This window comes from Mya arenaria, chromosome 11, assembly GCF_026914265.1.
Source record: "Mya arenaria isolate MELC-2E11 chromosome 11, ASM2691426v1".
Lineage (NCBI taxonomy): Eukaryota > Metazoa > Mollusca > Bivalvia > Myida > Myidae > Mya > Mya arenaria.
The window spans coordinates 48,269,032-48,294,561 of NC_069132.1; the positions used below are offsets into that span (position 1 = coordinate 48,269,032).

Below are 25,530 nucleotides of genomic sequence, written 5' to 3' on the forward strand. Positions count from 1 at the left end.
TATATTCTTTCTGTACATGCTTGTATTGATGTTCTCCATTTGAACAACTGTGAGAGTGAGTTTATATTGTTTTCGTACATGCTTGTATTGATGGACGCCATTTGAACAACTGTCAGAGGTAGGTTATATTCTTTCTGTACATGCGTGTATTGATGTACGCCATTGGAACAACTGTCAGAGGGAGGTTATATTTTTTCTGTACATGCTTGTATTGATGTTCTCCTTCGGAACAACTGTCAGAGGTAGGTTATATTATTTCTGTACATGTTTGTATTGATGTACGCCATTGGAACAACTGTCAGAGGTAGTAGGTTATATTCTACAACTGTCAGAGGTAGTAGGTTATATTCTTTCTGTACATGGTTGTATTGATGTTCTCCATTTTAACAACTGTAAGAGTGAGTTTATATTGTTTTCGTACATGCTTGTATTGATGGACGCCATTTGAACAACTGTCAGAGGTAGGTTATATTCTTTCTTCACATGCTTGTATTGATGTACGCCATTGGAACAACTGTCAGAGGAAGTAGGTTATATTCTTTCTGTTCTGTAGATGCTTGTATTGGTGTTCTCCATTTGAACAACTGTCAGAGTGAGTTTATATTGTTTTCGTACATGTTTGTATTGATATATTCCATTGAAACAGCTGATTGTTATTTATGATTGTTATTTATGTTAGGAAGTAAAACATGGTATACACCACATTATTATGCCGTTTGAAAATCCGAGTGAAAAAAAATAATATGTGTAATATTTGAAATGAAGATGTTTGGCTTTCAGAGAAGCCTGCGAATTTTGTAAACAATCCCATTAAAATACGGAAAAGAGAGAGCATTTTCCCATTTGTTTTCAAATAGTAATTTCTTTTTTTAATAAACATTTTTTTTGTATACCCTTAAATTTAAGTTCCGCATATTTTATTTCTTTTCCACATTTTTTTCATTTTTTAAGTTGATGGATTGACGATAATGTAACCGATCGCTGTCTTTTTTAAACCCACTGTGTTTCCCAATGCAGCTTGTTTTAGAGTTCAACAGCATTTTGCCCAACCAACCCAGAGCATTCTCATTCACCAGAGGTTCGATCGTGATAAATCTAACGTGGTACTTAATAGCATCATCACTCTGGTGAATGAGAATGACCCAGAGTTGATCATTCGACTCGGGACCTTCTTATACACATGGATCCCATAAGCATTTACTGCCCAAGACGCCACTTAATCATTATAAACAACCCCAGTATGTGTAGAATACATAAGTGTTGTTCTTTTTGCTACTCTATGCTGCCCAATACAGTTTTGACCCAATGGGTACCATCAAATTTTGGCCCTCTTGTTATATAAATAGTGTAATTGTCTCTAATAAAAACCACTAAAGTATGGAACTAAAACTTCATTAATTTTATCAATAAGTATAATGTGATAAATTGTAGTTGAGGATCTTTTTGTGTCAGTTACACGAGTAGGTAATCTAATTAGTTGTGTAAGATTGTATTTTAAAATATATTCATTCTAACTGTGCATTTTGAAATAACAGTATTATTCTGTGTCAAGATTATCAACTTCATTAAGTTTTATTACTATCTGGTGGACTATATACGAAAGACACAAACAATGATTTTGTGTTTGTATAACATATTTCTATCCATATTGTTTGCAAAGATTTCACATTCAATATATTTTCTGTGTTTCGAAGGGAACATAGCAATAGCAATATAAAAATTAAGGCCACCAAGGCAGTGTTCGATCTTTATTTTGAATTACTTACACTATCAGACAAAAAATGTTTCACATAAACTGATGAGAATTTTCTTCTTCGACATTTTTTTTTCTAAATTACAAGTCCTTGAGTATGTCAAATGTGTTAATAACACATTAAAGGTTTAAATTTAACTAAAAACAAATAAAATATATTAAAAACCCGACTTTAAGAAGTTCTTACTAAGAAACCTCGTATTAAAATCTTTAATTATACAGATTGGGCATTGGATACTTGAGTTAGAATGTACGATATAATTATGCTTTTAAGCGTGTTCATCAAATGGTTGAAATTTATTTCTAGGCCATTTTTCCAGGTTAACTTTGTTTTGCAATGATTATTCATATTGTGTTTTGTTTTGTAACCTTGACGATTATTCTCTCGATTTTGCATTAAAATTCAATGGCGGCAAGCTCGTTTCCTATTCAATGTTATATAACATGCATGCCCGGATATCTCTATATTGCGGGAAATGGAAGCGCTTTGGTTTCGCACTAAAATTTAACAAAATTGCTCATTTCAAAGATTATTACGTCATAATCGCCGCCATTGCAAATAAGTGATAAATATGAATCGTTGCAGGTTGGAGCGGGACCCGGCTACGTACGGCTTTAAGACAGCGGAGCGGGACAAGTTTGATGTGCTCAACTTCGGCCGCAAGGACAAAGTACCGCCACAATATATATGAGAAAATGATTTCCTTCACAGGACTCACTCTCGCAGACGTTGTCATATAATAATTATGTAAACTCATCTGTTAAACAAAAATGATTTGTTTTAGTTTACAAACTTTTTGTCATTTAGTACACCATAATAAAACAAAAGAAACATACAATTCATACAGTGTTCTGTGACGTATCTGATGTTTTTAAAAAAAGTTAGGAGATTTATACAGTCGGTTTCAATTCGTCGGTCACCGCACCGTTCGTAAAGGTGTTATTTAAATAGTTTTATTCGCCGATGGAAGAGATATCAACGCAACAGTAGTAATTGGTTAAAACATTATTTATACATGTATTACTATTACATTACTTTTTTATATTAGCAGGCCCGATGTACACTCGAACGTCTTCTCAACTTACATTTCAGGATGTGAATGTTGCGCCTAACATGTACGGCGTAGAAAAATTCCTGACGCTTACCGTAGATAAACAACCATCAAAGTAAGATTTGCCGGGGTAGGGGCGGGCGGGGGCGCTGACACATTCGACCAGTTTGGTATTTAAAACATACATTCCAACAAGAACATTTTTCTCGAAACAGTTCGTCAGTGTCGGAGAAGATCGGCCTTAATTATCGCGTGTGTATACGTCACGTCATTTGAAGTATATTTCATTCTCTGATTTTGCAATTGTACCTTGCGTTAGCTAATAAAATAGTGTACATGAAATCCAGTATTATCCTTAAAATTAACGAAAACACACAAGAATTATCCTTACGAAACACTTAGATTTATAATTTATAGTTAATTTATAAACAATTAACATTATTTTTCCCAACAGAAACTTTTGGCTTTTTGTGGAAAAATTCCTCAGTTTGGCATAACGCAACATAATACTTTATTGGTGATCGTTATCAGAATCATTGAATAATGATGTGTTAATGCTTGTGTTGTTTTACAGACACAGCGTGTTCAAGTCGCAGTCGAAAAGGTTTCCTACTGAACAGTTCAAACCGGTGAGTGGTCTTCTTACACTATGGAGGCTATTCGTTGCCAAAATACACGTGTATGTGTGCATTCAAGTTTAATAACATTATATAAATATCATATGGCAGTATGTGTTACATGTGAGAGCAGAATGTCACCCGAAGCGTCTATCGGAATTTTCCGCCATCACTCAGCTAAAGCCTAAAATGTTTAAATCCATTAGCATACTTCGAACATTTGCAGTCCAACAAGTCCAGGTTTACAAAAGTCAATTGACAAGTTCAGAATTACAAGGATAGACGATTTCGCCTATACCTTATATGGTAAATGTCACCGAATGAAACGAAGGTGAATAGGCGGAGCTAACGAATCAGATGTTCTTTCGTTTATTTCTGTCGAATCAAGCAAGGGAGATAACATCTTCGCCTACCTCCTGTAAATTCCCATTTGTAAGTCCGAGTACTCTCTCTTTATTTCACAATAAAAACTAAAATTAACTTTATCTTTTATTTTATTTTGACGATCAATGTTCCTAAATTACTATAATATTTAGTCAATTGCAGTTGGGTGTATCTGAGCTGGGCTCACGGACCCAGATTTATACTGCCACTGTCAGTTGTTTTTTATACTAATATACCCAAGCAAGCAAAAATTGTTCATTTATTTTATTTACAAGTGGACCATGAGCGGCTCGTTCAGTGGGGGGGGGGGGGGGGCTGTAGGGCCTGTGTCCCCCCAGTTGGCCCGCAAGTAAACTTAAAGGTTAATTTTTTTGTCAGTATCTCTCCGAAAAAAACAACTTAATTACGCCATAATGCACCAATTCAGACTAAAAATATTTAAAATATTCTAGGGGGAGTACCGCTAAACCCCTCTTCACACATTTTAAACATATTAATGTCATGCCCACTCGAGGGATCATGTCCAAAAAGTTGTGCCCCTAAGTAACGCCCCTCTAACGCAAGTCCCTGTTCAAAACCTGCTCCAGCAAACCCACGAAACTTTTGATGGACATCATAATGATATCCACCTAGTTTTGTCTGATGTTATACATTTATTATCTTAATAAGCATGTATGGTGTAAACGTGTAATTTCAATATTTCATTGAAACAAAATATCCATGTGGATGGAAGAACAGCCCTCCAACCCACGTGTGTCCCCCAGTTATGAATTACGGGATCTGCCACTGTGAACCATAACAATCAAGTGGGGGATTTCAAGAACATGAAAAATAGATATCGTGAGTCTTAGATTAGAAAAACAAACGCGCGATTTTTCCCCTCCAAAAGGGCTAGGTCCGCTTCACCTAAATGTGAAAAAAGCCCTGACTGTTGAGTGTGGGTGGGGTATAAAAGGTAGCAGCAAGTAATAATTGTTTATTAGCAATAAATTGACTTCATCATTAAAATACTTTATTAATTACATATAAAATAATATTCGTTACAGTATAATATACGAGTTATATGAAGTTGTAATCTAAGTGTATTTTATCCATACAGTTCCAGCTACCAGGTAAGAAACCTCTGGGGGCATCTTAGTGAATAATTTCAACTTATAAATTTAAATTTTAAATTATCTTATATTACTTGCAATCTTAAACATTGCAAAAAGGCAAGAAAGTGTCCTCTAATGGTAGAATTTAAAATAGAGCTATCTATAAATAAAATTAAATTCATTTCGTAAACATGTTCAACTGCGAATGAAAAGTCACCACCATACACTGTAGAACTACGAACTGAAATCTGTCTTCTACACACCGCAATGTAAAACTCGGCATGTGACTTTCACAGAATGGCTTGTGTTTAACATACACAACTTTATAAACACGACATACAACCGATGAGTTGGCGGTTGTAAAATGTAAATTGGTAAATCATCAATGTTACAAACCGAAAATACACACATACACGTCTGGACTTTTGGCAACGAATAGCCTCCATAAACGTAGGACACTACGATGTTTCAGAATTGCTTTGTGAAGTGTGTACATAGGTTTGTGAATTCCTATTTATATTAATCTATATTCTTAAGACATCGGAGAACAAAATTAACATAAGGGAACAAGGGGAGATAACTCTGTAATAAAGTGCCCTGGATATTTTTTGTATGGTGCGCAACTACTCATCAATCTTATTAAGTTGGTCGTAAGCTGTGTTTATGGATTTCTGTGTTTATGATCTTCTTTTTTCAGATTCAAACATATTTATTATGTTGGTCGTAAGCTCGGACTTCTGTGTTATGAGATTATCAGATCTTCTCTTTTTATCAGATTCAAGCATATTTATTAAGTAACGTAAACATATTGTTTCTTGTTACATCAGATGATATTTTTAATATACATTATTTACCATAAAAACCACTTATATAAGACTGCTGATAAAAATTAGATCGCAGATTAAAGTTAGTTGTCGGATTCTTTTGTTGTTTCAGTATTAAATTATGGATGTGAGATATGGGAAAAATAAGGAAATTTGAACGTTAGGAACGGTTTAAGCCATAAAGCATTAATTTTCGAACGAAAATCTACGATCTGATTTTTTGTCAGCAATCTTATATCATCGGTTTGCAGATATTTACGCAAAAAATAGCTCTATCCAGGACAAAAAATAAAAAAGTTGTAAAAATGGTATATCTGTGAGAGAGCAGCTTTAAGTATATAAATGAAGGAGAACATTAATAAACATATGCATGCATAAATAACAGTATCAAAAGAGGTTGACTGCTACGTTTTTCATCCAACTTAGAACAATTGAAATCCATTTTTTTTATTATGGACTACATTGTTAACAATATTAGAACGTATAACAAATGAGTCATGAATAAATTTACACATTAGTATTTGACACGAATCTTGTCTATTGCGCTATCATTGTTAAATGCATTAAATTTCTCTTATGACTTCATATAAATATATTTGGTATTTATACACTCGTAATCATTCTGCTTTTTTACTAAAATTATCCTCACTATAATTCTTTTCAGAACAGACTTTACTTTTACAAAATATTGTTATTTACAATAACTTCGATAAATTTACTTAGACATTCAATTTAGTTTGTCACATTCGCCTCACATTTAACTCATATTCTTTGGTATCTTGTTTTACGCTCACTAGCGTAAGAATTCTAACGTGCCATAATATTTGTTACTGGTTTATGTTGACAACATATTTGATGTTTAAACATAGTTTGAATGAATTTTGATAGCTGGTACATTTTAAATGATCTTGTTGTGTTTTTTTTTTTCAAATGTAACATTTGTAAACATTATACCCATTGGAAGTCTTTGTCACATCAACTTTTTTTTAGCGGGATGGCCCTGCACCTGGGAATTATGAGTACCAACCTGAGCTCCCACCAAAAGTTTCCTCGTGCTTTAAGTCGAAAACACCTCGCTTCTCCAGCTCACACACGGTAAGGTAGATTTCTAACGTCCAATGTATGTAAATATACGTTAAGCGTAATTAGTCTTTGATTGTTTTTTTTTGTTTACAAATATTTTCCTATGTGATGACAGAAAAAAATCAAAAATGAAATATGTTTCATTTTGTTCCAGTTATCAGTGGCTTGCTTAATTTGTTAATTGATAATGAAAGACAAAATGCTGTAAATGTTTGGCAATAAGTACAAACTAGTATTTATAAGAAATGATTTATACACACTGAACATAGGAGATGTTATGTTTCCAGTAGTTAAATATATTAAATGAATGTGAAAGATTTGTAAGATTTTGGAGATGAGTTGATATAAAGAGTGTAATTGCATTTTTTAATTCAGTAAGAAACAGATGATCGTCTACTTTAAAATACTCTTATGAATGATATTGGTTTTCAAGTGACCGAATACGAAATGGAAATAAATATATGTCAATGTTGAGAAATTGAATGAAAATGACAAATGGAGAAAGCAGAATATAGAAATGTACAACATTGTAAATGAAAAGGCACTAAGTTGAGAAGTAAGTACCGGGGTAATACGTTTTGTTCTTAATCAAAATCAACAGGTGGAAAAGTGAAATTAAGAAATTGTCTTTGAAAATGTGAAGAATTGAATGAGCAGCCTATGAACACCCATGTTGTTCTAATAAAATAGGTCATAAACGTTTTCATGAAGATGAAAATAAATATATACATGCATTAACATTATTTACATATTTGGTATGCATGAAACACAACTGGTGTGACAATGAACACAAGAATGGGTATGCGCAACATAACGTAACGTAATAATGCAGTAGAAAATGGCTTGTTATGTTAGTCCAGAGAATATATACCAATAAAATGTTGTAAATGTTTGGAATTTATTAAGGTTATTTCTATAGCATTTTTTTTCAATTGCACATAATATTTGCACCAATTAGGCAAAAAATGACTGTCCATGTTATTTCAAGTTCCTGAAACAATCAGTGGAGCACACACATTGCTAAGTTATACCTATTTTAGTGGCCATTTTCATATAAAGACAGAACACAATCAAATTTACTGTAATGTATACTTTATATTGAATTTCATTACTATACGATATAGGATTTGCGTGCAGCATGTCACCGTTTTGTGCTGAACAAATGTGCCAATTTTGGCTTTTTGAATACCCTTTAAACTAATACAGTAAAACTGCGGTCGTTCGAACAAGCGGTCGTTCGAGAACCGGCGGTCCCTCGAGGTCGGAGCTTGGTCCCGAACATTTTTCCTTCTATTTTCATATAAAATATACCTACGCTGCATCGAAACCTAAATAAGTCGAGGAGTCGAGCACAACAGTCGGTCCCAAGTACATAAATCATGCACAAAACCTTATGGCTCCCTCGAGGTCATAGTTTCACCCTTTTTCCCGAACGCGTGTTCCAAAATTAACAAACAATTGCTAGGTGTAAAATTGTTTGCAAGTTGTAAAAATTGCAATGACAGTTGAAAGGTAAGGTGTGAAAAACCGTTTATCACTGTTTATGCACGACCGATAGAAGTTGATAAGGGCATTTGAGGAGATAATTATGAAGCTTTTTGTAAAAATAAACATTTCTATTTATTCATTTTTTGTTATTTTTTTACATTTTATATTGAGAATACGACAACCTTTGAACATATGAGCGATTTCCTCAACCCAACACATAATCGGTGTCTTAGTAAACAGTCGGTTTGACGACTTCATACTTAAAATACACTGATACAAGATATTTCATAACAGACTGGAACATTTAAACTCGGGTCGTTCGAAACATCGGTTCCCTCGAGGATCTGACTCGGTCCCCGACGTCCTCGAGCGGTCGCAGTTTTACTGTACATGACAAAGATACAGAGCAGAAACAACAACCTTAACTGCTTGTCCATTGTATGACAACATTGTCCTTACAATCACAGTCTACATGGGACCTTGAGCTCTAAGAGTGGGATGTGGGAGTTGCATAGGACAATAGCCATTAAGTGTTCAAACAGCAAATAGGTGATATTGTTTCAAGCCATTTGAAAGAGCGATGCTAAATTAAAGAATAGAATGACAAATTTACTAGATTGCTTTAAAACGGTAAATTGAATCTCACTTTCGTGCAAAATGCTTTCAAAAGCTCAAATAACTGTTATTTACATTTGCTTAGTTCTTTGTATAGATGCAAATTGACGTTTAAATTGTAAGAAACGCAAGGAGTTATGACGTAATTGTTTGTTTTAATATTGCACTCCGATTGTTTCAAAAATCAGCTATTTTACAAACCGTATGTTGTCGGTAACAAAATTAATACCAGAAGTATTATTTTTAGAACAGCTTATTTTAATCGTATTGAAAAAAATATTTAAAAAATAAATTTACGTATTGATCGCAAGTTTTCTTGAATGCAAGTGCAAGCGAGGAAATTTGCTCGTGTATGACATAACTGCTTCCAGTATCTCAATTTACACTTAAATTCATACACCGCCCCTGAACTTTTTTCTGACCTTATAAAATCACTTTCAAATCATTCACCTTTTTATTGTTGATGTAATAAAGAGTTTTAGGCTGATATCTTGTATTTTATAAAAAAAACTTATTTTTTTCCAGTGTTTTGTCTTTAAGCTGAGTATGCAAGCATAAGAAACTACTCAGTGCTCCCAGCTAGACCTGAATAGCAAAAGGGAGATTCCTGATGCGTGTTCGAAATCTTGTATGTCACCTACTTATGTAGCCATACTGTAGGGAGTTGTATCCCTGTGATTGAACAGTCTATTGATGGAAGACATTTGAAAAAGTATGGCACATTATGACAGCATTATTTATAAAGAATGCATATTCATTTTGAAGAGTTGAATAACTTCCTATTAAAACTGTGATTAAAATGGAAAACACAGGAAATATATTGAAAATGACATTTTTATAAGTTGACTTGGTGTCTTCCTGAAACCCCCAAATTTTGATAAAAAAAAGTGGGTGTTTCAGGAATTTTGCTTTTTCCAATTAACACCTTCCTACGGCCTTAGGTCAAATTATAGCTATTGTCTGTTTCTTAGGATGATTTAATAAAACAAGGCAAGTTTTTTTATACATTTATATCATCTTTTTTTGGATAATTTAATGGATTTTATTTAATATGTAAACTTATAAAAATCTTCTTTTTTACATTAAAACAGGCAATATTATAATTGAACATTAATAAAATAATTATAGTTTTCTTCTTTTTCTTCAGGGTTTCAGGAATATGAAAATTAGAAAGTTTTTTTAATATTTTACATTTATATATGTTTTCTATTGTCACAAATATAAACACACGTATGAACGCATGTTCAAGTCATTAAACACATATTCATCTGCAGTACTCATCAGTCAATCAATCACTAATGATGTTCAAGAAGTTGCGATGCTGCGTCAGAGTATTCCATCGCCGTCATGTCTCCGTTTTCCAAACGTGTTTTCAGGGCTGCTAGTCTTTGCTCGAGCTGACGATACTTTCTTTTTTTGACTGGACGAACGCCCCCTGCCTGGTATTGAAGAACCCTAATGTAGTAAGCAGCTTCAATCCGCTTTAGTATGGAAATGATACCGAAGATGTTTGGATGGGCATGTCGTACAGCCTTCTTCAATTTACTGTGCCACCCTTCACAATGGTTTGTTGTCCTGGGACCCACAGTTGTATAATGATTCCAAATTGGCTTATCAACCTCAACCCACTGTTCTGTTACGTAGTCTGTGAAGGCAGTAACGCTCGCAGGAAGATCCTCCTCCCCTATGGCCTCTAACGCTTGAAACCAAATGTCCTCTACCTCAGCTATTGGAACTAATGGCAACACCGATGCTCGTCTAACCAGTCGATGGATTGTTTCATTTTCCTTGTAGGCTGTAGAGAGTCCTAAATCTTGAACTTTTCGCCAAACGCACTGTGTGTAATGAAAAAAGCAAGCTTTCACATTGGTGTCTGAAAAAACTCTCTGTGCGCCGTTACGGGAAGCCACCTCGTGGTCTAGAAATACAGTTTCAGGTTGAAGTTCAAAACCGTACTCCTCACATTTCTGTTTTAGTTGGCTGAAAAATTTCACGTAGACGTCAGTTGATTTTCCTGGGAAAAACGCGAAAACTTGGGCACGTGTAAAATGTTCCGTCGGCGTAAATAGTGTTGGCTGCACACAGATGTTGTAGTCCAGTTAAAGTTGCGAAGACGAGCATTTTGTTGTTTTCGTCGATGTTGATTTGAAGGAATTCGCCGACTGCTGTTGTCTGTGTCCATTCTCCTTCTAACTGGATGTTAGCAGTACGGGACGAAGTTTACTCCGCACTTTGTACAGTGCAGTCTTACACGTTTGGAACGTTGGTATATGTCTTGCCATTTGTTCTGTCTCTTCATCCCAATCTTTTCCGCGGATGTTGGCAATTTCTTCCTCGTAGATTGTTGGAATAGGGGTAAGTTCATCCCGACAACGTTTGCGAATATCTCCCATGATGTTTCTAATGTAATTGTCTACGTTATTGGGCGGGTGTGTGTGGTTGTCAGTATGTTTGGTTAATCTACCATCAACTGTTGTTGCTCTTGTTCCGCATCCTGGTTGATAACATGGCCAATAAATACGATCAGGTTTACGTGATTTCATCTGAAGGGAAAAGTTTGTATACAGACAGAGGAAGGACACATATCATATTGACAGACGGACAAACATCATATTGACAGACGGACAAACATCATATAGTGTTAAGACAGACAGACGGACAGACATTATATTATGTAAATACAGACAGACAGACGTACATACATTATATTATTTAAATACAGACAGACAGACGGATGGACAGACTCACAACACATTATGTACAGACGGACGGACAAACATCATATTGTGTTAAGACAGACAGACCGACAGACAGACAGACGGATGGACTTACAGACAGACAGGCAGATGGACGAACATACATCACATTATATACTATATAGACAGACAGACGGACACACATCAGGCGAGAAAGAAAAAAGTATACTTACATTAAATCTGAATCCACCTATCAAAAGACTTTCACCACCTTTCTGATTATTAACAAATCGTATTTGTACTAAGGGGGGGGGGGGGGTGAGCTTATTTACCCTCGCCATCGGGTTATACCCATTCGGCGAGCACGCTACGTTTTACAGTATTTCTACAGATTTAATAACATTTAAAACATCTCGTCTTTAATCGTAGCGTGGTTGCTTTGGACTGTATATATATAAATATTCCTACACAGTATGTATAAATCTCTGGTTAAAAATTCAATATTTAAATAATATCTTAAGTATCTATCACATACGCATTAAAATCAAACACTTCAAATACATCATATACAAACATTTTAGGCTCAGCCTACATTTTAAAAAAGATGTCTAAATTTTAAAATTCTTTACAATAGTAATTGTTTATATATACAACGTATCCTTGGCATTATCACAACTAGCGAGTGAGAAAGTTTATTTATTTTTTTTAAATGACAGATTTCTCACTAGTTAGTTTCCTAAACCACCCCACCAGAGATGGGGGCGGTATATGCTGGTTTGCACTGAGGACTATGCCTCAGTGCGTTTGTCTGAATTTTTTTTTTTCTTTTTTTTTTTTTCTTTCTCCTTTGAGTAAATTCTTTTTTTTTCTTGCAGCGATATTCAATAAAAAAAAAAAAAAATAAGATAAAGAAAAGTGTGTTATACATGTATATATAAGTGTCCAACTGTTGTTGTTGTTCTTTTTTTTTTTTTTTGGATTAGTATCGCTGTGTAACCAGGCAAACCAGGATGGAGAATATAACAATTCCCAGCTTAAGACTCCATCCTATGGTGTTACAATATGTGAAAGCGTTGCCAAGGATTGATTAAATTATGAAATAAAATATAAATTGGTTGATCCTCCAGGGTGTATTTAAAATATCGCTATTAATATTAGAGCCGTTTCCGGATGGTAGTTTAGTACTGGCATAAACAAAGACTTTACTAACTATAAGAAAGAAAACGATCCTTTTCAGGGCCACTGTTAAAATATTATATAATAATTTAAAATGTTATATACATTATTTACATAAAAAGGATTCTCACCCCGGAGGAACGGTAAATTTATAATATACAACGGCTGGTGAATTATTAAAACATATAAAAAACCTCCCCGAAGCCCTTCTTCCCATAAATGTATGGGGTTTAATGCTTGAAAAATAAAAAAAAGAATTAAATGTGAATGCTTGTGCTATTCTACAGGGGTGGCTCCGTTCAGTATTACTATTTTTCCCACCCCGGGATAGAGAAAAGAACGAGTTCGCCGGGTGCCATGATTTAGGCTACTTGAATACTCTCCATTGAAGGAGATACCATGTGGGAGGAAAGTGTCACGTGACAAATTCACTCAATGGCGGAGGATGAAAACTAAAAATGAAACTAAATTATATCAGTATCAATTTATATAAAAATTAATGGTCTTGTATCTTGTTTTTAATACATTAATTATCGCCTTTAATATACTCAAATAAATATTTCTTTGTTTAGATATTGCTCAGTTGAATTTATATGAAACATCAAAGTATTCAAAAAGATAAACAGTAAACTTAAATACCAATAAATTAACACTATTGATTGCAAACTGTTAATCTTATTTCTTTAATAACATCATCTTCGTGTATCAATTATCAGTTTTAATTAAGAAAACTGCTTGCAAACTGTTAATCTTGTCTTTTTCAATGTATCAATTATCAGTTTTAAACTATAACTAATATATTTTAAAAAAAATATCAAAGAAACCTAATTAATCTTAATCAAACAGACTATAGTCCGTAATTATGGGTTACATCAATGAAAAGTGGGTTTTACAGGAATATGAAAATTAGAAAGTGGGTGTTTCAGGAATAAACCGACTTTCATTAGTGTGATTCAGAGGCGCCCGAAGGTATTTAAATTGGGGAGGCGGGGATGGGCGCGCGGATTTTTTTTATATTACATCGCTTAAAACGCATTTTGACGCATTTTTAGGACTCACATCAATCGTTTGAAACAATTTTAAAATAACGAAAACTGTAGATTATACCAATTATTTCAAATACTTTGATTATCTTTAACATCACAACATTAAAAATACATATACATATAATTTTGACCGCTCACTGGTTGCGTTTGTTGCAGGCATAAAACCAAGATAAGTTTTACTATAGTCACAACTTCAATGAACAGTTCCCGATATGCAAGGGACATGTTCCTTTTCACTCACTTACAACGTGACCTTCATCATGAATAGACATCGTTTCAAGCTGCGTGAGGAGTCTCATTCTGTTCAGATCGCAACCATAGTAAATTACAATATATTCCATGTCTTCATAACATAACTATAATAGACAAAGTTGTGCACACACTTTGACACAAATTGATTGCTTCAATATCGATAAACGTGTCGTTAATAGCCCAAACCCCGTCACAGTCGTTTCCATGGAACTAATGACTTCAAATGGATTAAACATGTTAAGAATATCTTCTTCAAATGTGGTCTTATTAATGTTTGGCAAAGCCACGAATTTCCAAATAAAAAATGGTTACAAAAGAGTGTTAAGCAGAAACCTGATTTGTTTTTAAACGAATGGTACACTACTCTGAACTCTTGTTAAAACACCGTTAAAATTATTGAACTATGTTATACGATTAAACCCAGAATGTTTTATGTTTACAAAGTTGTGTAAATGTATGAAATCCCGAGGTTTCCATTTATTTTCGGAAAATGATCGGCAAATCACGGAAAATGATGATATATTTTTAACTGATGTTAAATTCGTGGTCATCTAATACATCAGTACATAATCGCATATCAGTGCAGCAAACTTTCAGTTTCAACTACTACTACTATTACTACTACTACATTGTACCACGAACTTCTAACTCTGCTTTTGCTTTTAGTACTACAATAAGTAGGATCGGCAGACGGAGTGTAAATGGATCGGGGTCATTAGAAATATACATACAGCAGAAGGATATATTTGTCTAACACTACACACTGTATGCCCCTGGATTGTATATTATAGTATTCGTTTATTCTTTTTAAAAACAGACTGACCATATTGTGCAGATGTTTTGATCTATATTTGTTTTCCAGCGAGTGCCGGGTCCGGGCTCCTATGAGAAGACATTCCAGACCGCACAGAATGGGGTTCTCCAGAAAATGGGGCGCCAGCACGGACTGTTCTTCTCAAGCGCCTTCCAGGTCTGATCTCCAGGAAGCTCAAAACTCTGGGCCGCTACATGCCAGTGATTTCCATATTGAGAACCTGCCATGATGCGGGCGCCGATTCATGAATTATAGTATAGTAAAAAAAATACCACAACGTGTTATCGTGTTGATAAAAGAGTTCACAGTATTATTTTGTTGTATGAAATCGTAATATTTAATTATTATGAAGAAGCGTCTTTTAATGTATTTTTGTGTACATATTTTTTACATAATTTTTGTGTGTGAAATTGGAAAACATTATCGGAGTTATGTGTTTCTTGGATGAAATGAGTAAATTTTCAAAAACATTTTCATCAGGTTAAATGATTTTTTTATCACTGTGATATGCAAATAAACATGTATTTTAAATGATTTTATAATTATTTATGTGTGTAAATAATTAAATTATTTAATTGGAAACAATCATTGCTAAATTGCTATCATTGCAGCAAGTCGTACGTTTACTTCTCATTTTGTTTTGTTTTTATGATAAAGATTTGTTTGAATGATGAAGTTCTTTCTTACATTTGTATTTCGTAGGGGTAAAATTTCCACTTGATTTCATGAAAAGCATTCTTAAAACCGTTTTGCATCTAAACGGAAACTGACTTCATGTATGTGTTGCAAAATTACGTGTGACGTCTGTTTTAAGGAAAGTAAATTTCGTTCAACGTATAGTGTTCTTTGTTCTACGGACTTAAAATGATCAGATATACATATTTTGTTTTAATTATTTCCTGAAGTTCTGCAATGCTACAGCGCGGGATATTTCTATAATTGCTTGTTTGTTAAATTCAGCTCGTCATCAACGCGTGTAAAAAAAGGTAAAAACATATCATCGGGAAAAAAGAATCTTTTATCAAACTCGTCCAGAGAAAATCTACCTTAGTTCGCTTACTTACTTAGATCCAGAACTCGTTATATAAAGTAATGTTTTAAATGACGCCTGTTTTGACAGTATTACATAACAAAACTCGGTATCCTTCATAAGAACCATTGTTTCGACATGTATTCATCCTATTACAACGTAATATTATGTAACGTGACCTTCATAGATTCACCGAGGTGAATAGACATCGTTTCAAGCTGCGCGAGGAATCTCAATCTGTTCAGATCGTAACCATAGTAAATTACAATATATTCCATGTCTTCATAACATAAAGATGCGCACACACTTTGACACAAATTGATTGCTTCAATATCGATAAACGATAAACGTGTGGTTAATAGCACAAACCCCGTCACAGTCGTTTCCATGGAGCTAATGACTTCAAATGGATTAAACATGTTAAGAATATCTTCTTCAAATGTGGTCTTATCAATGTTTGGCAAAGCCACGAATTCCCCCCCCCCAAAAAAAATGGTTACAAAAGAGTGTTAAGCAGAAAATGGTTTTAGACGAATGGTACACTACTCTGAACTCTTCAAGTGTAAATTATAGATTATTTAGAGAACGTTTTGAATTTGAAAACTATTTAGTTAAACACCGCCAAAATTATTGAACTATGTCATACGATTAAACCCAGAATGTATTATGTTTTCAAAGTTGTGTAAATGTATGAATCGTATCATTAAAACAGTTAATGTACTCCTCTTTTTGCCATGATGTTTATTATTATATTATGGTTAAGGTTCATTTTTCAAAGCCTCTTTATGTGTAACTGTATAATATGTTCATTGAAATTCTCATTTTGTCATGCATGTATTACAACTTGAAACATGGGCACAGACGATAGTAGATCATCATCACTCGGTAATCAACGGAAAGCTTTTAATGTTACATGCCGAGGTTTCCGTTTATTTTTGGAAAATGATCGGCAAATCACGGAAAATGATGATATATTATTAACTGATGTTAAATTCGTGGTCATCTAATACATCAGTACATAATCGCATATCAGTGCAGCAAACTTTCAGTTTCAACTACTACTACTACTACTACTACTACTACATTGTACCACGAACTTCTTACTCTGCTTTTGCTTCTAGTACTACATATTTTCAATACAATCAGTAGGATCGGCAGACGGAGTGTAAATGGATCGGGGTCATTAGAAATATACATACAGCAGAAGGATATATTTGTCTAACATTACATACTGTATGCCCCTGGGTTGTATAGTAAAGTATAATATTGTGCAGATGTTTTGATCTATATTTGCTTTCTAGCGAGTGCCGGGGCCGGGCTCCTATGAGAAGACATTCCATCAAAAAATCATAAATTGTGGTAAATCCTATTTGGGAGTAAGTGTGGATCTTTAAACGTTTTGCCTATGCTTTTGAAGATTAAATGGGTAGATGTTACACATTGAACGAATGAGTATGGCCGCTGTTCATGTTTCAGCGACTTCATTTGAAATGTCAACAGTGTATCTATCAGGAGACATCACCACGGACAATGAACAAGAATGCAAAATTAAGCATCAAATATTGTTACATAAATGGGTAACGTCGATGCGTACTCATCTTAAAATTGTGCAGAGGGTTGAATTGCTGGAATAATTTCTGAAGTTGTGACAGGCGAGAACGGAAATACGTGCTTTGCTTTGCGACGTTATGTGATGAACGTCTTTTGCATCGGTTTAGTGTCGGTACCCGCCCAGTGTGTATCTATTCAGCGTCATCAACCACGGACAAGGAAGTACCTCGATACAATATTTGTTCTGTTAAAAAGCTTCCGCTCTCGACAATGAACGGTGAATGCCAGCGTCAAAAGACTTACGGTCTATTCCAAAGATTGAGACAAATGACGCCATGTTGCGAATCCAAATGCGCTCTAGCAATTGATCAGACGAATGTATTGTCATCCTTTCTATAAAATGTTGGTATTAATTGAGTTAATTTATTAACAGGGCTGTTCTTTTTTGACATAATTTTCATGTTTCCGTGACATTTTCTTTTCAAATACAAAGTTTATTTTTTAACTAATCATTGCATGGCACTTAGCACTTTTTTTTAAATACAGCATGAATTTTGGTATTGATTGTTTAAATACTATATGCCGCGTACCTGTATAACGTTATAAGTTGTGTTTTTGAGGAAAAGTAAATTCGGGTACCAGTCTACTGTATTGATTGATTCAATCTGATCAGAGCGGCCTACTTTCGGATGCTGATGATGTGAATTTTATACGTGTTTTATTGAAGAAATATATCAATAAAGTCGCCATTGAATGATTACCACCATCAAACGGATTTATTGTCATCTTATCGTGGGTAGCATGTTAATTTGACACGTAGAATTTCAAGCAATACAAGTTCGTTTGATAAAATCATGTGATTTCAATTTTGCAAAATGGAGATAAAGAAATATCAAATATGTGCATACTTATTTATGAAGTTTCATTCGAAATGAAGCCAAATGTATGAAAATGTGCACAGCATCTGGCTTATGAATATGATGAAAGTGTAAATGTGCATAGACTTTTCTTGGAGTGTAAGTACATTTTGTTCAATGACATTGTGATAAACCATCGCCATTTGTCAAACAATCTTGCCTGCTCACTTTTGATTTCCACTCTTATAATACACTATTCAATTGCTACCACCCCCACCCCCCTCGTGGTATACTAGGTGTAATATGTTGTCAGTGTAATGGATGGTTTAATATAGCTCTATTTCATTCATACTCATTCGCACACGATCTTGAATCTAATCAATAACTGAACTATCAACATACATGCAACTGTTAGCCAGAGGCGGGCTTATCATACACAGAGGCGGGTTTATCAATACTGGGCTCTGATTGGCCACTACACTAGAGAAAAGGGCAGTGTTTTCACCTTTCAGCTGCCCTCGCAGTGCCTGATGATTGCGGTGGTTTTGTCTTCCCGCAAAATATAGCGGGGAATTACCCTTACCTAAGATTCTTCGGGTGCGAGGTTATTTGGCAGGGATTTTTTTTCTCATTTTTTTTTTTGCATAGCATTCATTTTAACAAACAGTTCAAGAACAGATTCATACAAAAACAAAATTATATGCGCATACGCACACGTGCGCAAACGCGCGCTCACACACACACACACGCACCCACACGCGCACACGCACACGCGCACACGCACCCACACACATACACACACACACACGCAGACACATCGATACATTCTTGATCATAAATAGTAGAAAAACAGCTTCTTATGGTTTGTGCTATTATTGCTTTGATATTTATTTTATTATTTGATATTTAAACACTGCCATTTCCTTATGTGGGTTTCATATTTGTTGTTAGATAGTGCAATTTGCGATTCAATTTGTTCTCTCAGTATTAAGTATTGTTTATATGCTTGAAATGTTGGTACTGCTTTTTTATATTTTACTGAGAATATGAAAATTTTCATTAACAGGATAAGGAAATTACCAATGAGGGTGTTTTTTTCCTTTAACAAGAATTTCTAAAAACGCCTCCTGTTTGGTAATTTAGTTCGTTCCATAATGGTTGTATCTTCAGACATTCCCAGAATAAGTGTTCTATAGTTTCTATCTCCATTTTACATAAGTCACATAGATTGGTTCCTTTTAATTTACACATATACAGATATTTATTTGTTGGTATTATTGTTAACAGAAACCTATACTGAAAACTTCGTAGGGATGAGTCTATTGACGTTGTTAAAGTTTGTCTGTAAATAGTTTCCCATTTTTCATTTTTTGTATATCAAAGATATTTTGTGCTTCATTTAATAATTTCATTCTTTGAAATTTGTTTTCCTCAGTGTTCAATCCCAAGCATACTTGTTCACATTTAAGTGCAAGAAAAGTCACTAAATGATGATCTGAATAAATTCTTATATTAATGTTAGGTCACATAAAAGATATACAATGTATTGTGCTTTTTAAAAATAACAGTTTTTTCATCTGTTTTAAATTATTTCAAAATTTGATTATGAGTTTAAACTATGACAGGAATAATTCAAGGGAATGGGTTTTTTTGTGATTTCTAGCATATCTTCAGACATTCCCAGAATAAGTGTTCTATAGTTTCTATCTCCATTTTACATAAGTCACATAGATTGGTTCCTTTTAATTTACACATATACAGATATTTATTTGTTGGTATTATTGTTAACAGAAACCTATACTGAAAACTTCGTAGGGATGAGTCTATTGACGTTGTTAAAGTTTGTCTGTAAATAGTTTCCCATTTTTCATTTTTTGTATATCAAAGATATTTTGTGCTTCATATAATAATTTCATTCTTTGAAATTTGTTTTCCTCAGTGTTCAATCCCAAGCATACTTGTTCACATTTAAGTGCAAGAAAAGTCACTAAATGATGATCTGAATAAATTCTTATATTAATGTTAGGTCACATAAAAGATATACAATGTATTGTGCTTTTTAAAAATAACAGTTTTTTCATCTGTTTTAAATTATTTCAAAATTTGATTATGAGTTTAAACTATGACAGGAATAATTCAAGGGAATGGTTTTTTTTGTGATTTCTAGCATTAAAATTGTCTGAATCGCATGAAAATTTATAAATTACGTTAAGGTATTCTCAAATTGGTCACACTTTTGAACTTTGTACTGTCTTCTTTTTGTTTTTCTCAAATTTAATACAGCATTGGTTTCACTTTTTGTTTGTTTATTAAAGCGACTATACACCAGATTGGCACCAAAAAAGTTGATTTTTTTCTTTAACGAATCTAAGGACTATTTTTTAATGAACTATTTTACTCTTCGATATCGTTATTGTAAATAAAATACCAAAATGTAAAAAAAATTGCAGTGCAGTGTCGAATCCACTATGCTATGAAGACTTTCCAGATATATACCTTACTCGCTTAAATCACGTAATAACATCAACGACAGATTACGCATAAGGAATGAATTCTACTCGGTAGACATACAATGTACCTAGTAACTTTTTTACTCGATTTGAGGATTGTTTGTTATATGGTTGGAGAGAGGCTGTAGACAGATAATAAACAATGTCGCAGACAAGGGGCAACCCTGTCGAACGCCTTTTTCTAATCTAAATTTAACTGATGCATAAATTACAAGTTCTTTTTCTGAAGACGCTTTGAGCTCACCTTTTGTTTCCTAGCCAAGAATGAAAATCAATAATCAGTCAGCATTGTTGATTGATCAATTTAAATTTGTGAAATATTTGAAAGGTATTTGGTGAATTAATTTACAAATGTAACTTTTGAGGGTTTTTTTAACAATGCAGTGCTGAAAATTGTGGGGAAAGAATTGAACTTGTATAAATCATCTGGCTTGTGGCATTTAAGGAACAAAATGAAAATCAACATATTGAATAAAGTTCCCTAATGTTGTGGCATAGTAAAGCTTGTGTATTCGATAAAGTTAATAATATATATTTATTATACTTTGCAATCTAAATCGAAGATTTGAAAAAGGTAACCTGTATCAATAAATGAAAGTAACTGTGCAAATCTTTATGTATCATATGAGTAAAAATTATACTAAGTTATCAGAGCTTTCAATATTACCTTTCCAATCGCATACACAATGCAGTTTGATACCTGGATAATTAAAACAAATCTTGGTTGTAGACCTTTACTAATAATTATTTGATAAGTCACAGACATTATAAGGTACAGTTTAGAGGCTGTACTCAGTTAATGATGAAAAAGCAAAAATTCAAAGAAAATTGTAGAAAATTGACATAAACTTGGTATCGATGTGTACAATTAAAGCATTGAAATTGAATTTGAGACAAACAAAAAGAAGAGAGTAAAACGTTCAAAAAGTGTGACAATTTGAGAATACCTTAACGTAATTTATAAATTTTCATGCGATTCAGACAATTTTAATGCTAGAAATCACAAAAAAACCCATTCCCTTGAATTATTCCTGTCATAATCAAATTTCAATGTACAGCATTTGAAATAATTTTAACGATTAAAAACTGTCATTTTTAAAAAGCACAATACATGATGAATTTATTCAGATCATAATTTAGTGACTATTCTTGCACTTAAATGTGAACAAGTATGCTTAGGATTGAACACTAAGGAAAACATGATATTTCAAAGAATGATGAAGCATAAAATATCTTTGATACACAAAAAAATGAAACTTTTTAAACTTTCAAAACTTTAACATTTACTAAATACGGTTACATAAAATGATGAATACATTTGTAGGATTTGATATCCCACTTAATGTAACCGTCGGCTTCGTTCACTCTAAACTTTCCTTCAGTGATAAGAAATAAATTTTATTTATCATTTATGAATGTTTACAAAATCATTGAATATTGAAATAACAAGCCAAATGTTAGTTTGAATGATGAAAGCCATGAAATATGTGAAGTATTCAAAAAGAGACCATTTTTCAGCTTGTGTAAATATTGAGAAAATTATTAAGTAAAATTATTTATTGTTTATCAGGAAAATGTTGAAATCTCATGTTTAGGCCTATAGTGATCATACTTGATTGCTATGTTATTGCAATATGTTTTATTCATTGCAATATTAATGTAAAACACTTAAGTTTGTAGATAAAAACTAATGGTATAGGTGATGTGTGAATGATCTCTTAAGTCTTTACAACCCCTTTTGGTATTGTGAGTTTTTTTGATCAGTTTAGCTTTTGAAGATTTTCAAAGTAACTGCAAAACAAGTCCATATGTCTAGAAAGACTATGTCATGTCCATTTTTACTACTACGATAAGGTGATTATGACATTTATTTGGAGTCAACACCAGGCGGCAACTTCCGGCTACGCAGGTTGGGATTTAGACTGCGCAAATGTATGCTTCCTTAAGGTTCAACAGAAATTCACTTTCTTCAACAGACTTAAAAAACTATCTTGTAAAGAAGCAATTGTTTAAAAACCTGTGCAGGGCAAAACATTGTCATACGTGAAATGTGGTACAATGTGGTATTATTAACCGAAATAATCCAAATATTTTGGACTTCTCTTAAAAACACTCTATTAGGGCAAAAGGTCAAAGCGCCAATAGACCACTATCCTTGGATATTCATTTTAGGGCTAAAAAAATGCTAATGGTGATTCCGAAAACATGTTTAATAGACTGCGAATTGAGTGTTGATTCCTTAAAAGGTTTTTGTTCATCCGGAGTTGACGGGATATATATGGAGACGTTTTAAAGCACAATTAAATATACTTTTAACGCGGTTCTTATTTCCGGAAACATTTGAACGACGTACGTGTAGACTAGTGGTGTTAGAGCATTATTCCTCCTGTGTTGAAAAAAGGTTCAATTACCGACCCAAATAACAATAGAGGAATCTCTGTGGGAAATTGTTTAAGTATTGATGAAAATCCTATTCGGATTTCGCAGTAATATCCTTACAACTGACAGTTTTTTCAGTGTACAGCCAATTGTACCTCAGTACAGAGGGTTTACGTTATTTATGTTGACTTTTTAAAAGCAATCGACAATTGTGTTCACGGAAAGATGTGGCAACGTCTAGAACGCGAGGTATACTCCAAATGGTATTTCAACCAATGTATTTGCATTAAAATCAGTTTAAAATGGGCCCAATATCAAAACTGACTTGTTTTTTTTCGATTTCGATGTCGGTACAAAACAGGGCTGCAATAATTCTACAATTATCTTAAATCTCTAAATATACGATCTGATATGTATGAAACGTATTCGCGCAGGGGAATATATATATGTTACAGAAGTTACTGGCGAGTTCTGATGCATCGGTTTTTTTTAATGTCAGGCCGTGAGATTACACCTTTTAAGCTCATTGATCTTGGTAGGTAGTGATCTTGGAATGTAGCAGTTTATGATGTAGGAATGAAGTGAGAATTTGTGATCAAAGCAAGTAGATACATGTATGTTGGAATGTAGTAATCTTTGAATAAAGTAGTCTTGGTAAGAAGTCTTAGTTGATGCTCTTTGAATGCAGTGAACTGTGATATTGGAATGTAGTGATCTTGTAAAGAAGAGATCTTGATTAAAAGTGATCTTGAAATAAAGATGTCTTGGTAAGTAGCAATCTATCTTGGTAGGAAATGATATGTAAAAGTCTTGAAATTGGTAAGTGATGTTGGAATGTAGTAATCATGGAATAAAGCAGTCTTGGTAAAGACATCATATTGGTAGGTAATGGAGTAGTCGTAATTAACCATCTTGGAATGTGGTGATCTTGGAATGTAATCAGGACTGATCTTGGATCAGTAGTGGAAATAAGTAGTAATTTTGAAAGAAAGATGTCATATTGGTAAGAAGTTGTCGTTGTAAGTAATAATATTGGAATGTATAGTTGTTCTGATATTTAATATTTGTTTAAGTAATATGATGGTTCAAAAGATGATATGATAAGAGATCAAATTGTTTTCGGTGTAAAATCTTCAAAATTAAGAGAAAAGTTAATAACAGAGGGCGAAAAGCTTACATTGACAAAAGCAATACAAATATGCGAAACATATGTGTATGCACAAACGCAACTCAATCATTGTTCAGCAATGAAGTCAATAAATGCCGCCAGCACGGGTACGTTCACATCGAGACGAAACCAGGATGACCAAAAAGGGACCCTCGAGATACACAGACGACATATGTGCAAAATGCAACGGACTACACGGAAAAGGGCAATTTCTATCATTTGGAAAAATGCATTATCTGCAAAAAATACAACCATTTTGCAGTGTGTTGCAGAGCCAACAAGTCAATTAATGAAGTGCAAAATGATATCGACGAAAGTGATGGTGAAAAAGTGCATGTTGATACCGTTCAATCAAAAGTCACAAATGGGCAAGCATTTGTAGAAATTGGTATGGGATCAAACAAAAGCTCGTGAAAATCGATACAAGAACACAGGTAAACATGCCTTATTCTGTTTTTCGATCTCAGGGTGAAAATAGTGCTCTCAAACCTTAGAAATAAGTATAATAAACGTTGCACGGTCATTCTCAAAATATTAATTTGCATGTAGTCGAAACAAAGTCTACAGTTAAGCCTAAACGCATCAATATATTTCGGGCTACTCAATACTCAAATGATATGACAAAGAAAAGTATCTTAAAGCTGCACTCTCACAGATTGGAACGAGCTAATTTATGCGAAAATGCATGTAAACAAGACTGCTGAAAAAATTAGATCGCAGAATTCTATATTGAATTTCAAAAAATGGTGTTTTATGCGTTACTAGCGGTTTTAGCAATAAAACCTTAATTTTGCAATGGAAATCCTAATGTTCATCCGCCACGTAAAAAATCCTGTTGCATTGAAAGACAGATGCAAAACAGAATTAGATCGGATGGAAAAACTAGGTGTCATAGGTCAACTGGGTTATCCTTCTGGGAACAAATTCCCTTATGGACTGAGACTAAGTGATAACGTATTTATTCGCGCCATTGACGAATGTTTAGAAAGTCTAAACGGCGTCTTTGCAATTGTTGCAATTGACTTGTTGTGTATATGGTCGCACACGAGAAGAACAGACAAAGACCCACAACTTGTACCATTGAAACAAGTTATTTTACATGGTTGGCCGAACAACAGAAAGAATTGTAGGTCAGAAATAA

The 25,530-nt window shown here is 33.8% G+C and overlaps 1 protein-coding gene across 1 annotated transcript in view; it reads left to right on the plus strand.

The window, feature by feature from the left end:
- The window catches only part of LOC128208116 (protein STPG4-like), a 34,790-nt gene extending 18,385 nt beyond the window's left edge, over positions 1-16,405 (plus strand). The window contains exons 4-8 of the mRNA XM_052911463.1: positions 2,340-2,424; positions 2,847-2,920; positions 3,380-3,434; positions 6,715-6,819; positions 14,943-16,405. Of these exons, the coding sequence (XP_052767423.1) occupies positions 2,340-2,424; positions 2,847-2,920; positions 3,380-3,434; positions 6,715-6,819; positions 14,943-15,056 (433 nt within the window). The 3' untranslated portion in view covers positions 15,057-16,405. The remainder of the gene's footprint in view (positions 1-2,339; positions 2,425-2,846; positions 2,921-3,379; positions 3,435-6,714; positions 6,820-14,942) is intronic.
- The last annotated feature ends 9,125 nt before the right edge of the window (positions 16,406-25,530 follow it).